This window comes from Colobus angolensis, unplaced genomic scaffold (assembly GCF_000951035.1).
Source record: "Colobus angolensis palliatus isolate OR3802 unplaced genomic scaffold, Cang.pa_1.0 Scaffold159, whole genome shotgun sequence".
NCBI classification, from domain to species: domain Eukaryota; kingdom Metazoa; phylum Chordata; class Mammalia; order Primates; family Cercopithecidae; genus Colobus; species Colobus angolensis.
This window is the reverse complement of record NW_012114699.1, coordinates 6,571,952-6,588,455: the sequence shown is the minus strand read 5'-3', so window position 1 is coordinate 6,588,455 and position 16,504 is coordinate 6,571,952. Positions and strand designations below refer to the sequence as shown.

Genomic DNA, 16,504 nt, shown 5'->3' with positions numbered 1-16,504 from the left:
GCTGAGGCAGGAGAATGGCGTAAACCCAGGAGGCGGAGCTTGCAGTGAGCTGAGATCCGGCCACTGCACTCTAGCCTGGGCGACAGAGCGAGACTGTGGAACAAAAAAAATATTAGCTGGTCGTGGTGGTATGCACCTATAATCCCAGCTACTCAGGAGGCTGAGGCACACTCTGGAGGCGGAGGTTGCAGTGAGCCGAGATCGCGCCACTGCACTCCAGCCCCGGTGACAGAGTGAGTGAGACTTCGTCTCAAAAAACAAAAAAGAAAAACACGTTTGGGGCATAGCAGAGAGCTTTTGCCTACATTAGCTTATTGACCTTTTGCAACAACCCTTTGAGCTAAGTAGGAGATCCCTGTTTTACAAAAGAGGAAAGTGACCTGCCTCAACCCCAAGGCAGAGCTGGGACTTCTAGCTGGAAAGCCGATGATCTTAGGGTCTGCAGGGGCTTCTGGGGGCTCTCTTAGGCTGGAGCTGGCAGACTATTATACTGGGGTTTAGTGGCTGCCCCACACTTGGGTTTCTCCCTTTTCCTGCAGTGGGTTCTCCCGTCATTGGCTTAGTGCCACTGCCCTGTGCCTTGTCCCTGAAGCACTAGAGATGGTGATGTGGTGGCCGCAGGCACTTCCAGGGGGTGCTCTTTTGGCCTTCTCAGGGCAGCTGGGGAAATAGGTTGTCTTTGTCACTAACCCTCCCCCTCCTCTTCCTCCCCTATGGGGCTTCTGTAGTGTAGTGCTCTTTCTTGCCACATAACCACAACCCAAAGAGCTGGGGCGGGGTGAGGACAGGAGACCCATAGCGCTGCACCAGCCGCAGCAGCCTGCTCCTCCCTCCCTGCAGGGCCCCTAGCCCAGGGGAGGAGTCAGCCCCTTCCCACCCAACAACTGGAACCCTCCAGCCCCACGCTGTGTATTCTGGAGCCAGTGGGGTCCACCGTCTGGAGCTTAATGGGGCCCACAGCCCCTGTTGCTCTCTGGGAGGTCACCTGAAACTCATCATCTGGATGAACGCTTTTTAATTTTCCAAGTGCTTTTTCACTGCCGTCTTTATTCACCTGAGACTCCCTGGTGAGCACCTGCTAAGCCTGGATTACTCACAACCCTCACCCACTCGAAGGATGACAGAAACCACAGCCCAGAAAGATGGCCGACTTTTCCATGGTCACACATCTTGCTAGGATGCAGCCAGAACGCTTCCCTCCTCCTCCTCCCCGACCCTAGGCAGTCTACACTGTGGGTGGGCTGTGGGTCCCCTGGAGAAAGAGGAGAAAGCATCTCTTTGCCTGGGACCTGCCATGTAATCACTCCTCCTCTGGGACAGATCAAGGCCTGCAAAGAAGGTAGGGGAAGAGGAGAGCTGAGAAGGGTGTGAGAGCGGGGCCTGTAACTGGGGAAGAGTCCTGGGCCCACCTCGCCGTCAGAGCTGGGACAAGCCCTATGCTGGAATCAGGTGGTGACAGAGGAGCAAGGAAGGAAACTGGGTTTCTTGTAAATAAGCGCAGAGAAACCCCAACCAACAGAGCTTGCAAAACCTTTTTTTTTTCCCTCCCTCTTCCTGGTTTCATCTCAAATGGAGTGGGTGGTAGAAAGAAAGGAATAGGAGAAAGAGCTGACAAAATAGCGGTGACTAGGGCCCCTTCACTGGGTACTTGCTTAAGGAGGAGGGTTAACTTGCTCATTGGAGTCCAGTCGTAACTGGACTGAGGTTGTGGGTTCGAGTCCTGTGGATGGGTGAATTCTGCTTTGCTCAGGACTACAGACTGGATATAGTCCTGACTCTGGCCTTCTGTCTCTTAAATTCACGCCACTGGTCACATGGTGCAGCAGGCAGTTCCCTGCTTGATGACTATTCGCCAGAGGACGGGCTGCTTTTCAGTCGAGGGTACAGCTGTTCCTGGGGTAGTTTCCATTTTGCTTGTGGTTGTGGGGGAGGGGTGTTGAGGGAGTGGGAAATGGCATGAAGGAAATTGTCACTTCCTTTCCAGAGAATTCCAGAAAGGTTTCATGGAGGATGAGGTATTTCAGGAGTTAGAGCTGGCTCCGAGGGGACAAGGAACTGGAGAAGGAGAATTGTGCTTTGTGGCCCAGCTGACCATCTGGCCTCCATGTTTCCTGGCATGTGTGAAAATGCCACGGGTGTTACCGGCAATTCTGTGAGAGCCATTGGCTCAGCTGAACGGGTGTAGATTTAAACTCACTCCACGGAGACTGTGGACGTGGCTTTCACATTAGGGCTATTTCCTGTAGGGGAGGCCCAGATGAGTGGTTGCTGGACACTGCCTGGTATGTTTCAGTGACAGCCCCAAGAAGGGTCTGTGCGTCTGAAGGGGGCCGAGTTGTGACACAGGAGCAGCCCAAACCACTTCTATTTTGCTTCGGTTTTGAAATGCAGTCAGAGCCACAGAGGTGTGTATTTGCGGGCCGGGAGGTCGGCGCCTTCGCCTGCACACTCCCTCCTGCAGTCCATACACTCAGAGAGCACCCAGGGGCACATACTCTCGCACAGGCTTTGCTTTTGGCCCAAGTAAGACAGGCGCTGGGAGCCGGAGACCCTGTAGGGCCTCAAAGGGGGTGAAGGGAGTGGAGCTCTTACCACCCTGCCAGTGGACTGTGACTGGAGCAAGCTGTGAGCTGTGCAAGGATGGGGCAAGGTAGGGGAATTCGCCACCAGTTACTAAGGGTTCCCAGGCACCTCAATTCCCCGAGCCAAGTGTCCGTGTGTGCCCCCTGAATCCTCCACTCACTGGGGAGGCAGCATCCAGGACTCTAGGCTACTGAAGCGCATCCCAGCCAAAGGGCCCACTGGAGGGGAGCCCCTGGTGGGGGCCTCCCTGGCCCGCAGGGCACACCTCCTATGGTGGTGGCATCTTTGGTTTCAGGTTCCTGGGAGAAGGAGGTTATTTTGAAGGACTGAAGGGGGGTTCACTCCTCTGCTGGGGAGAGTGAGTGAACATGCAAATGAGCCTGTCTCCACCTCTCACTTTCAAATCCTCAAACATCTCAAGGGGGAGGGGGAAACTTTCTGGACTGGAAGGTTAGGGCAGGATGGTTTCTCAGCCTTGGCCAAAAGAGTAGGACAGCTACTTCCTCCCCCTCCACCCCTTCAAGACCGTAGCTTCAGGCTCGGGGCAGATGATCACGAGGATGAGTCTTGGGTGCCGGATACAGCCTCACAATACCTCACAAACTCGAGCCCTCAAAGCCTGCATCCACCAAGTCCTGGATTTTGCTACTTCAACACGTGGACACAGAAAAAAATGCCCTGGGAATCATCTCTCTTTGATTTCAAACCTCTCTGCATTGGTGACCAAGGATCCCATTCAATGCAGTGCAGGGCCCTGGCTGCCTTCCTCCCCCACCAGCTCCCTAGCACATGGACTTTGGGGATCTCACCCCCGTGACCCATGGGCCACAGAGCTGGGACTGGCATTCTCTTCCTGAGAACCCCACCCCCATCTTCAGCACAGCCACTTCCAGCCAGCATTAGCTCGGGTTTGTCATTCTCACGAAGGCAGCTGAGGCTGGCCCGGAGGAGGAACTGACAACTGAGCTTGCGGCTTTGCCGGCCAGACCAGGGCAGCCCTTTGACACACAGAGGCTCTCGTGCACACATCTCCATGCTTGGGACACATGCACACACCCTGCACACGCATATACCTACAGTGCACTTGCACACCCACAGCCAACACAAATAGTGCACCTGGGTAAATGACAATGCAAAAACATACAGAGGTCACCCCAGAAGGCATGTGCATTTTTCTCATTCTCACGTAAGGCAGAGTACGTGACACCTACCCGCATCCACTGTGTACAGATAAATGTTGCCCAGAAAACACACCTCACAGTTGCTGACTGACCCATACCACCAATCTATCCATCCATCCACCCATCCACCCGTTCATCCCTTCATTCATTCATGCATTCATTCCACAAACACAAATTGAGTGTGTTACATGCCACACATGATGCAAGGTGCTAAGGTTTCATCAATGTACAACTCAGTTGTTCCTGCCCTCAAGGAAGCCTCTGTCTTAGGGGGGAGGTAAGGAAGGTGCATAAAAGTAGCCCAGGCAGACAGCACCAGCAATGAACTCGCAGACATGAAATCCTGATCTGGAAAGAAGAGATGAGCAAGCCCAAAGGGAAGGGCTATAGCGGGTGACCTTGGGGGAAGGGACACACACAGGAGTTTCATGTTTAGACAAAGTGGGATTAGGTGAAAGTGATCACCTTTAATTTGATTAGTATGAGAATGTTTCCTGGGGGCAGACAGAAGGCCTGTGGGAGGGCGGGAGCTGCTGTGGAATGCAAGCCTTGGGGCGCTTAGGTTAGTGGCGGGAGGTGGGGGGACAGACCTTCCAAGCATAAATGGCCTTGGGAGGCTTCACAGACCAGTGGAGAATGGGTTGCAGGCAGGGTCTGGTGGGGGTAGGGTGGTGGTGGGAGGAGTGAACCCAGGGCAAGGGCTGCAGGTTCCCAGGCACCTCCTCCCAGTACTCAGCCTCTCACTCGTCCAAAGGGTAATTCAGACCTGACAGGTTGAGTTGAGCGACTTCTCCCGACTTTTTGTTGGGGTGGGTGGAAAGGTGTGGGGGTGAGGGTCGGGGCGGGGGGCGAGGGCACGGCCAGCCCTGTGGGCTAACAGAAAGGAAGTAGGAGAGGCCTGGGTGTCTCCTGTGGGGGAGAGCGGTCATCAGGGAGGTCACCGTGGTCCCCCTCCCTTTCATCCCCTTTGCCCCTCTCTGAAGTTCCTCATTTCTTTCTGGGCCAGGAGAAGGTTTGGCCACCCCGGCACTGCCAAGGGAGTGTCAAGGAGGTGGAGTGCAGTGTGTGGCTCCCGCTATGGTGCATGGCCCTAATTCTTCAGGCGCTCATGGTGAGGCCAGGCTGTTCGTGGACCCACCCACATGCACATCCACACACTCAGAACCGAGCCCAGGGGACGAAAGACGTGGCGCCTGGAAGAGAAGCTCCAGTGATGGGGTGGAGGAGCAGAGCTGGCTGGCGAGGAGGGAGGTGGGAGGGCTGGGGCTGTGGGAGGCAGGCCTGGGTGTGACCACCCACAACACGCACATGAGGCGCCTGGGCACTGACAGCCCTGAGGAGTGGCGACAGGGGAAACAAATGCAGGCCCGGGCGCCATGTGACACCGTGAGCACTGAGGGCACGTGGGGCAAGAGGAGGTGTGTTTGGGCTGCGGCAGACACAGAAGATTTCCTGGAAAAGGGGCCCGAGCCAGCCCCAGAGGATGGGGAAGGTTCCGCCTGCCCCTCCTCCAGCCGGGGCTCTCCTCGCCAGTTCCCAGGGTGACAGTTCAGTCTTGAAACTGAAAGCAAAGCTGAACCAAGAACACAAACCCACACACAGCACAGAGGCCACGCTCTCTGGCGGGTGGCAGCGGTGGTGGTGAGGGTGGGGAGTGCCGACAAAAACAGGGTGCATGGCCCGCCTGTCCTCCGGTCTCCAGGCTCTCTGGAAGTTTGGCTCCATCTGAGAGTCCCATCCCTGAGAGCAGAGTGAGGCCACTGCTGGTCCTCACACGACACAACCCCCACAGTGAGGCAGGCATGGGTGTGACCACCACCACTTCTTCCTTCGTAGACGTGGCCCCTCAAAGCTAACTGACCCCCACTCCCAAGGTAAAATTAGGCTGACTTCACCTGGAGTCAGGCAGAGTCAGAAGAGCACTCTGTATACCCACAGACCCCCACTCAGCCCCTCACACGATTCTTCCCCCAAGCCAAGGGAGTTACAGGGATTCTCCATGCTGCCGCCTTGTCCATGAGGCCAGGCCGGGCGCCCTGACTCCCCCTGTGGCCATGCCCTGGGGATTAGTCTTCAGGGTGGAGAGAGTGCAAAGTTCCTCCATCTGTCAGTTTCTCCAGGGGAAGGGGAGGAGGCAGGGAGGGAGGCTGTGTGTCTTTGGGACTAGCGTGAGATGCCTATGCTGGTGACCCAGACGGGCACCAACACTCAGCCACTTCCCACTGGAGGCCATTCAGTTGACTTCCTCTTTCTCCTTCTTTCTTTCCCTGACCTCTTTCTTCTCTGTCGCTTTTCTTCTCTCCTCATCCTCCCCTTTCCGCCACTCCTCTATTGGCAGTCTGCCTTAGCATGGCAGGGTCCCTCTGGTTCATAGGCAGTTCTGGCAACGGAGCTCAAGGAAGGTGACTTACTCACTGTCCCCATCTCTCCCTTCTCTCTAGGTCGCTCCTGTGGTTGGTCCAGCCCAGAATGCAGCCTTGAGCCTGGCTTAGGCCACCACCTATTCCAGCTCTCTCCACCCCCTATTTTACCGCAGCTCGGGGGGTAGGCTCTAGGCTCCAAAGTACCTGGGTAGTGTCTCTTCATCAAGAAAGCCCTACAGTTCTGGAGGGCTCTGATAATCCCATTGTCAGCTCTCTGAAAAGACAGCATGGCTATTACCCTACAGCCCAGTGACCTGATCTTTGAGTTCGCAAGCAACGGGATGGATGATGATATCCACCAGGTATGGCCCCAGAGAACAGAGCACAGTCAGCCCATGTGGACAATCAGATAGACACAGATAGCCAGGCAGACAGCCAGGGAGCCAGCTGGCTGCACAGCTAGCCAATCAGCAAATATCCATCAAGCACCTACTATGCTCAGGGCACTGGGCCTGCATGCCAGCCAGTCACTCATGAGGCTGGTCCGGAGTCACCAGGCAGTCATTTAGGGAGCTGGCTGCCCACATGCAATCATCGAGCCAGCCAAACAGCTGCTAAGTACATCAGCTGGGCTGTTGGTTAGTCAGCAACATGGACCAAACGCATAAGGGGTACACTGACCATCGAATGCATTTTTCGGCCACTTCTCTTTTTCCAAAGTGTCACAGTGAGAAAGCTGTGGGGACAGCCACATAGCAAGAATGAGCGCTGCCAGCTGAACTGTGGACAGGCGTCCAGGCCCTGACATTTTCAGAGTCATCTTTTTGGCCCCAGCCTGAGGATCCAGGGCAAGCTGGAAATGAGGTCTTTTGGTGGGAGGAAGTTGGAAAATAGGACAGGATTCTGGCGCTCAGTCAGGTCCTCACTGCTCCATACCTTCCCTGCACTGGCACGTTTTCTGTGCATTTAGATATACTAATTGAATGGTGTCCTGGCAGACTCATCATTACCCTCCATTCTCCTCCTTCCACAAAATGGAGAGAGAAGAGGCATCCAGGCACAGTAGAAGGAATGGAAGATTAGGAGTCAGGAGCCCTGGGTTCTGATCCCAGTTTGGCCACAATGTCACCTGAGCAAGTCCTTTCCCTTACCTTATTTTATTATTTTATTTATTTATTTATTTTTTTGAGACGAAGTCTCTCCTTTGCCCAGGCTGGAGTCCAGTGGCATGTTCTCGGCTCACTGCAACCTCTGCCTCCCAGGTTCAAGCCATTCTCCTCAGCCTCCTGAGTAGCTGGGATTATAGGCACCTGCCACCACCCCCGGCTAATTTTTGTGTATTTTTAGTAGAGACGGGATTTCACCATGTTGGCCAGGCTGGTCTCCAACTCCTGGCCTCAAGTGATCCGCCCAGCTTGGCATCCAAAACTGCTAGGATTACAGGCATGAGCCACCGCGCCTGGACCCCTACCCTATCTGACTGCTGTTTCCCCATCTTCTCCAAGAGGTGATCCAGCTGGATTATCTCCAAAGGGCATTCCAGTCTAACTCAGATGCTCTCTATTCTAAATCTTGTGAGGATGGAAAACTGTCCAATCTCTAGCGGCCTACCAAAGCCTGCCCCCTAGTGGCCTTTGAGCACATTGGCCGTTCTGTCTACCTCCTTACCTAAAGCAGCTCTATTTTATTTACATACGTGGTGTGCCTAGCCTTGTGGAGGGCATCAGACAAGGAGAAAGGAAGAAAAATCTACCATACATGAGTTCTCAATGCTACTTGTCATTTTTTGTTTGTTTCTAGTCCACTCAGCAGTTGTTGCTTTTCTTCATAGAGGCTGTTTTTCACAGAAGCAGTTCTTACCTTCCAACCTATCCCTCCACCCTCAGTGGACAGCCTCTCCTCCAATCCACAGAGAAGTTCAAAGCCCAGGATGCCCTCAATTTCCCTCCCTTCTCTCTTTTTATCTGTAATATCTGTTCTTGTTTCCTTCCCACTGGCCCAGGACAAAGAAATGTTACTTTTCCTTGCAAGGGTAACTCCCAACATCTGTACTTAATCTGTTCTCTCCTGCATCCTTCAAGACCTCAAACCATCCATCACATCCTGTCTCTCGTATCTTTTACTTTTTATTTTTATTTTTTGAGATGGAGTTTCACTCTTGTCACCCAGGTTCCAGTACAGTAGCACGATCTCGGCTCACTGCCACTTCTGCCTCCTGGGTTCAAGCGATTCTTGTGCCTCCGCCTCTGGAGTAGCTGAGATTACAGGCACGCATCACCACGCCCAGCTAATTTTTGTATTTTCAGTAGATACGGGGTTTCACCATGTTGGGCAGAATGGTCTCAAACTCCTGACCTCAGGTGATCCGCCTGTCTCGCACTTCCAAAGTGCTGGGATCACAGATGTGAGCCACTGTGCCCGGCCTCCCGTATCTTTTAGACTTCTCAGATTTCTTTCCTCAACTTTGAACATCTTCAGATGTCCCCAACCCTAAAAGAAAAACTTCTCTCCCTTCTGCCCCCACCTTCAAAATAGCACCTTTTTACACCTTTTTAGTTCCTTTCTTCCCCCCAGGGTAGTCTCCACACTCTGTTTTTACTTTCTTACCTCCCTTTCACTCTTTTTTTTTCTTTCTTTTTTCTTTTTTTTTTTTTTGACAGGGTCTCACTCTGTCGCCCAGGATGGAGTGCAGTGGCTCACTGCAGCCTCAACCTCCCCAGGCTCAGGTGATCCTCCCACCTCAGCCTCCCAAGTAGCTGGGACAACAGGCGCATGCCACCGCACCTGGCTAATTTTGTGTGTATATATATGTGTGTGTGTGTGTGTATATATATATATATATATATCTACAGAGAGAGAGAGAGTTTTGCTCTTATTGCTTAGGCTGGAGTACAATGGCGCGATCTCGGCTCACTGCAATCTCCATCTCCTGGGTTTAAGCGATTCTCCTGCCTCAGCCTCCCAAGTAGCTGGGATTACAGGCGCACACCACCATGCTTGGCTAATTTTGTATTTTTAGTAGAGACGGGGTTTCACCATGTTGGTCAGGCTGGTCTCAAACTCCTGACCTCAAGTGATCCATCTGCCTTGGCCTCCCAAAGTGATGGGATTACAGGTGTGAGCCACCATGCCCGGCCTAATTTTTGTATTTTTTGTAGAGATGGGGTCTCGCCATGTTGCCCAGGTTGATCTCAAACTCCTGAGCTCAAGCAATCTTTCCGCTTCAGGCCTCCCAAAGTTCTGGGATTACAACAGGTGTGGTGGCTCACGCCTGTAATCCCAGCACTTCGGGAGGCCAAGGCAGGCGGATCACCTGAGTTCGGCAGTTTGAGACCAGCCTGACCAACATGGAGAAAACCTGTCTCTATTAAAAATACAAAATTAGCCGGGTGTGGTAGCGCATGCCTGTAATCCCAGTTACTCAGGAGGCTGAGGCAGGAGAATCGCTTGAACCCGGTAAGTGGAGGTTGCGGTGAGCTGAGATTGAGCCATTGCACTCCACCCTGGGCAACAAGAGGCAAAACTCTGTCTCAAAAAAAAAAAGGAAAAGAAAAAGAAAAACAACAGGTGTGAGCTACCACACCCAGCCCCTTTCACACCTCTTAGGAAACTACTTTTATTTTGAAATGTATGATAAATACAAAAAGGTGCATAAATCATATTTAGATATAGACAGATATTAAATGAACACCCAGGCCCTCACCACCCAAATTAAGAAATAAAACATTACCAGTCTCCTACAAGCCCCTGATACCTAACACTTAATGAGAGCTTAGTCTACGCCAGAACCTGCTGTGAGTGCTTTATGTGTATTGATCTGTTTAAACAATCCTAGGGGGTCAATCATGTGATCACTCTCATTTTATAAATGGGGAAACTGATACACAGAAAGGTTTGGTAACTTGCCCAAGGTCATAATGCTAGTGAGCAGCAGAGTTTGGTTCTCAAGCCCAGGCACTCTGGCTCTAGATCAGCACAATCCAACAGAATTCTCTGGAATGAGGCCAGGCGCGGTGGCTCACGCCTGTAATCCCAGCACTTTGGGAGGCTGACGCAGGCGGATCACGAGGTCAGGAGTTTGAGACCATCCTGGCCAACACGATGAAACCCCATCTCTACTAAAAATACAAAAATTAGCCGGGCATGGTGGCGGGTGCCTGTAATCCCAGCTACTCAGGAGGCTGAGACAGGAGAATCGCTTGAGCCTGGGAGGTGGAGGTTGCAGTGAGCTGAGATCGTGCCATTGCACTCCAGCCTGGGTGAGAAGACCAAAACTCCGTCTCAAAAAAAAAGAGAAATTCTCTGGAATGCTGGAAATGTTCTGTTTGTGCTGTCCATTATGCGGCCACTAGTCACACGTGGCTATACAGCGCTTGAAATGTGGGTAGTGCAATTGAAGAAATGAATTTTTAAGCTCTCCAAAGATTTATTTACCTCTAAATTTAAATAGCCGCCCGTGGCTACTGGATATCATCATGCACAGTACAGCTCTAGACGCTAGGACCTTAATCACTATACCCAACTGCTTACCTCCGTCTGTCCTCACTGAGATCCACTGCGACTTGGCCTGGGACCCCAGCACTGCCCTGACACTGATCTAGCCAGGGTGACTGCCCATAGCCAAATCCAAAGGTCTTTTACCCATTTTTATTTCTCTGGATCCCTCAGGAACACTACATAGAGAGGACCATTCTCATTCTTTTTGCATGAAAAAAAAAAAAAAAAGAATTATCATCCACAAACAGATCTTGAGACTAAACAATAACAACAAAAAGAATTATCAACATTCCCATGAAAGAAAATTTGGAAAATACAAAAAAAGTAGAAAGGGGGAAAAAATCATTCAAAACTCCATAATGAAAATAAAACCATGGCCAGGTGTGGTGGCTTATGTCTGTAATCTCAGCATTTTGGGAGACCAAGGTGGATGGGTTACCTGAGGTCAGGAGTTTGAGACCAGTCTGGCCTACATGGTGAAACCCTCTCTCCACTAAAATACAAAAATTAGCCAGGTGTGGTGGCAGGCACCTGTAATCCCAGCTACTTGGGAAGCTGAGGCAGTAGAATTGCTTGAACCTGGGAAGTGGAGGTTGCAGTGAGCCAAGATCATGCCACTGCACTCCAGCCTGGGTGACAGAGTCAGACTCTTGTCTCAAAAAAAAAAGAAAGAAAAGAAAAGAAAACTATGATTAACATCCTGGTACATTTGCTTCTATATAGAGGTTTTTTTCTTTTTTTAAATAGAGATAGGGTCTTGCTATGTTGCCCAGGCTCATGTATGAACTCCTAGGCTCAAGCGATGCACCCGCCTCAGCCTCCTAAAGTGCTGGCATTGCAGGCATGAGCCACCACATGCAGCCTCTATATGGAGTTTTTTTTTAAAAAAACACATGCAGTCATACTGCTTTTTAATTTCGCTTTGCTTAATTTCAGAACACTTATGTTCTCTAGGGGTTGAATTCTCATCTCAATTTTCTTATCTACTCCAAGGGATTGAGCGACCACTAGCTCCCTTTTGAACTCTTAGACACTTATTTTTGACTCCCTGATAGGCATCTCTATTTCAGATGTCCCAAAGGTACCTCAGGCTCACCACATCCAGACATTGTAGCCCTTATCTTGGTCCACAGCCTGCTCTTCCTCCTCTTGGGCCCCTTGGCATGAGCAGTATCTCCATGTCCCTATTGAATGAAGCTGGAAATTGAACCCCTCTCCCCCATCCAGGCAGTGACTGAGTCCTGACATTTCTACTTCTATAATGCCTCTGTTCTGTCTTCATTCCCACTATCATTGCCATAGACGGAGCCTGAAGATGTCTGAGCCCCTAACTCTGGCTGTGAACTAGGTCCCCAACCCTGACTCTAGGCTGAATCCCTCTGTCCCCCGACTATAGGTTGAGCCCCTTGCCCTTGCCATCAACTAGTCTATTCCCAATGGCCTTAGAATGAATCTAATCCTCGTAGACTGAGCCCTAACCTGGCCACGGATTAAACCATAACTACAACCAGTTAAAAATGCTTGCCCGGCCGGGCGCAGTGGCTCATGCCTGTAATCCCAGCACTTTGGGAGGCCGAGGCGGGCGGATCACGAGGTTAGGAGATGGAGACCATCCTGGCTAACACGGTGAAACCCCGTCTCTACTAAAAATACAAAAAATTAGCCAGGTGTGGGGGTGTGGTGGTGGGCACCTGTAGTCCCAGCTGCTTGGGAGGCTGAGGCAGGAGAATGGTGTGAACCCAGAAGGCAGAGTTTGCAGTGAGCTGAGATTGCGACATTGCACTCCAGCCTGGGCGACAGAGTGAGACTCCGTCTCAAAAAAAAAAAAAAAAACTTAAAGTGCTGGTGGTGCAGAGCTAACCCATCTCTGTTGATCAAGAACCCACTGAAAGCATCACCTAATGAGGCTGGACCCAGAGTGATGTCATCCTATACAAAGGACAGTCCCTGATGAACCCAAGAATAAGGACTTGCACAGAGGGCCAGATTCTGGTAGGGACGGTTTGCTGGAAGAGCTGGGTGGGTCTTGAACCACATCCCTATCTTCTCCATAGCTGGAAGACCCCTCTGTGTTCCCAGCTGTGATCGTGGAGCAGGTACCCTACCCTGATTTACTGCATCTGTACTCGGGACTGGAGTTGGACGACCACAATGGCATCATAACAGACGGGACCTTGTGCATGACGCCGGATCAGATCCTGGAAGGCAGTTTTTTGCTGACAGGTCTGTTCCCTTCCCGGGCAGAGAAGGCGTGGTAGAAAAAGGGGTTGTGTCTTTAGGGAACAGCAGCCCACAATGGCTTCTAGTAACCCCGTGCAGAATGGGCAAGGCCACCAGCCAAAAAGTTGTGCTGCTTCACAGAGGAGGGAACCATCTTAGTAGATTCATGGTCTGTGGAAATGGGGTGGGACGATGAGGAGTGAAGACCAGCTGAGGGGGTGGAGAGTTAGGTCAGGAGGGGTGCTGGGCCCTTCCTGGCTGTCCGTCAGTACCGCTGGTCAGGGTCCCCTGCTTCTCCCTCACTTAGCACTCACTTCAGGGTCAGCCCGACGGATGCTTACCACCATCCATTCTTCGGGCTAGCCCCGATTATAGCTGTACCCCCTGCCTTGTGCCCTGAGGGAACTTTTCTTCTCTCCTCCCACCATGGAACCGGACCAGATGACAATGAGGCCACCTCGCACACCATGTCAACCGCAGAAGTCTTGCTCAATATGGAGTCTCCCAGCGATATCCTGGATGAGAAGCAAATCTGTAAGTTTGAACCCCAGTGCCTGAACTCAAGGCAACAAAATAATTCCATTTAAAAATATGAACTCCGTGTATTGGTTTCTCAGGCATGTGTGCACACAGGTATACATGCACCACACCCACCGATATACATGTGACTTTTATCTTTTTGTATTTTGCTGACGGGTTTATTTCAATTAGTACGATGTCCTCAAAGTCCATCCATGTTGTAGCATGTGTCAGAATTTCTTTCCATTTTCAGTCCAGGCACAGTGGCTCACGCCTGTAATCCCAGCACTTTGGGAGGCTGAGGCGGGTACATCACCTGAGGTCAGGAGTTCGGGACCAGCCTGACCAACATGGTGAAACCCTATCTCTACTAAAAATATAAAAACTTGCTGGGCATGGTGGCGCAAGCCTGTAATCCTAGCTACTCAGGAGGCTGAGGCAGGAGAATCACTTGAACCCAGGAGGCAGAGGTTACAGTGAGCCGAGATCGCGCCATTGCACTCCAACCTGGGTGACAGAGTGAAACTCCATCTCAAAAAAAAAAAAATTTTTTTTCCCATTTTCAGGCTGGATAATATTGAGCAGGGTGCCTTTCTCAGGCCCCTCTGCTCTTTTGCTTAGCTCCCAGGAAGACTGAGAGATGCAGCATGTGGCTCTTTTAGAAATAAGTGTTCCGGGCCGGGCACAGTGGCTCACACCTGTAATCCCAGCACTTTGGGAGGCTGAGGCAGGAGAACCCGGGAGGCAGAGGTTGCAGTAAGCCAAGATCGCACCATTGCACTCCAGCCTGGGCGACAAGAGCAAGACTCTGTCTAAATAAATAAATAAATAAATAAATAAATAAATAAAATAAGTGATCCCTGCCCATCCTACCAAGATCCTAACTCCCCAGAGGGCCCCCAAAGCAGGCTCTTCCCAATGCCCCCTCAGGGAGATACACAGGAGGGTCCCCCCAAATTGCCTTCTCCCAAGGGGTGCTATGGTACAGTGAGGGAAAGCAAGCCATAAAGCTGAAATATGAGATATTTCTAGTCCTGACTCTCACCAGCATTCATCCAGGATCCAACAATGGGTGCCTATTTGTACTGGGCACAAACTTCCTGTGTGATCTTGGGTACATGACTTCCCCTCTCTGGGTCTGTCTCAGTTTCCTCATCAGGAAAACACAGGAATGGGGCTACATGATCTCTAAGGACCCTTTGAGTTGTAAAATGAGCCAAGGGCTAAATTAAGGTGGCCCTTTACCTGGGGTGCCGCCTAGATCTTCCCCGCTACCAGCAGTGGGCTATAAATGTGGCAGCGGTGACTGGGGCCAGCTTGTGCCCACAGCTCTGCAGATGTTTCCTCTCCTCGTGGTACAAGCCACATGAAGCATTTTCAGGTGTATCCTGTGTCTGGGGTTCGGGGGGAAGAGCCCCCCTGCCCTCCCTTGGAACCTACCCATCTCTCCAGCTCTGGGAGACCCCGCTCCAGCCCTGCCCTGGGTCCCGCCCACCTCAGGCCTTTCTCCTTGCAGTCAATACCTCCGAAATGCTTCCAGACTCAGACCCTGTACCAGCCATCACTCTGCCCAACTACCTGTTTCCTGCCTCTGAGCCCGATGCCCTGAACAGGGCAGGTGACACTAGTGACCAGGAGGGGCATTCTCTGGAGGAGAAGGCCTCCAGAGAGGAAAGTGCCAAGAAGACTGGGAAATCAAAGAAGAGAAGTAAGTGGGGAAGAGTGAGTGTATGTGTGTCTCCGAGGGGATGGGCGGGGCGTGGGGGGCGGTCAGGGCTCTGGCGTGACACGGATGGACCAAAAGGCCTCCCTTCTGTAAAACCTGGCCTCATCCATTAGTCTGCCCGTAGCCTGACATTTCCCATGCTGCCCCTGTCTGCCCTGGATCTGCATAAAGTCTTTCAGAAACTTTAATGATCTCGATAGGTTGAATCCTAGGCTCGGCGTTTGGACACCAGGCTCGGACCCCTGGCCAGTCCCTGGACCTCTGGGGCCTCAACCTATAAAAGACTAGTCATGCCGGGTGCTTATCTCTCTCTGCAGAGCTTATAAAGCCGAGGCCATATATGAGAGAGGACTTTGGGCTTTCCCAAGCCCCGGTGTTATTGATTTACTCAGGCAATGGCTGCTTGATACTGCCTTGTCAGCATGGCAACCAAACCTCAGCACCGCACTTACCTGCACAACAGTGGTGCCTTTAGGCTGCCTTTCCATATCTGAAGTTAGGCTAGGCAGATTCTGTTCTCACAGAGGTGACTTATTTGCAAGCACTCGGTTTCTCCACATTGTAGCCATGTTGCAGTGCTACCCTGGGGGCCTGAAACTGAGGGTGCAGAGGCCTGAGGGCCATGGCTGTGGAGAGCAATCTGGGGCCTCCAGCCCCGGTGACCTGCCTCCTCCTTGTTGGCCTTGTCACAGCCAACTTGGCCAGCTCCCGGGCCCTCTCTCGGAAGCTGCTCCTCATCCTACTCACCTTTCCCTCATAGTCCGGAAGACCAAGGGCAACCGAAGTACCTCACCTGTCACTGACCCCAGCATCCCCATTAGGAAGAAATCAAAGGATGGCAAAGGTACGGACAGCTGGGACTCAGGTGAGGTGGGGAGGGAGCCCCTTCCCTGCTGCCAGGGTGCCCCAGCTGCCCAGGCTGCCCCTCATGGCCTGCCCCTCTGCAGGCAGCACCATCTATCTGTGGGAGTTCCTCCTGGCGCTTCTGCAAGACAGAAACACCTGTCCCAAGTACATCAAGTGGACCCAGCGAGAGAAAGGCATCTTCAAACTGGTGGACTCCAAAGCTGTGTCCAAGCTGTGGGGGAAGCAGAAAAACAAGCCTGACATGAACTATGAGACAATGGGGCGGGCGCTAAGGTAGGAGCTGTTGGGACACAGAACCCCTGCCCTGGGGATCACCAGCCCTTCCAGTCCAAGGAGTCCTCCTCGCTTTTGTGGAGACCTGATTGATCATAAGGAAACGAGTCTTGTAACTTTCCTCTTAGCTTGCTCCTATGTCCATTCCCCAGGCCCCCTCTGGGAGGAAGAGCCCCCCATCCTCTTGTATCTCTGACCTGGCCTTTTTTCTTTTTATTTTCTTTTTTCTTTTTTCCCTTTTCTTTTTCTTTTCTTTCTTTTTTCTCCTTTTTTTT

General features: G+C 52.0%; 1 protein-coding gene across 1 annotated transcript in view; it reads left to right on the top strand.

Annotated features, from left to right (window-relative positions):
• ELF4 (E74-like factor 4 (ets domain transcription factor)) overlaps window positions 1-16,504 on the top strand; it is a 46,764-nt gene that overhangs the window by 24,432 nt on the left and 5,828 nt on the right. The window contains exons 2-7 of the mRNA XM_011936978.1: window positions 6,206-6,489; window positions 12,679-12,847; window positions 13,286-13,378; window positions 14,880-15,071; window positions 15,850-15,933; window positions 16,037-16,229. Of these exons, the coding sequence (XP_011792368.1) occupies window positions 6,415-6,489; window positions 12,679-12,847; window positions 13,286-13,378; window positions 14,880-15,071; window positions 15,850-15,933; window positions 16,037-16,229 (806 nt within the window). The 5' untranslated portion in view covers window positions 6,206-6,414. The remainder of the gene's footprint in view (window positions 1-6,205; window positions 6,490-12,678; window positions 12,848-13,285; window positions 13,379-14,879; window positions 15,072-15,849; window positions 15,934-16,036; window positions 16,230-16,504) is intronic.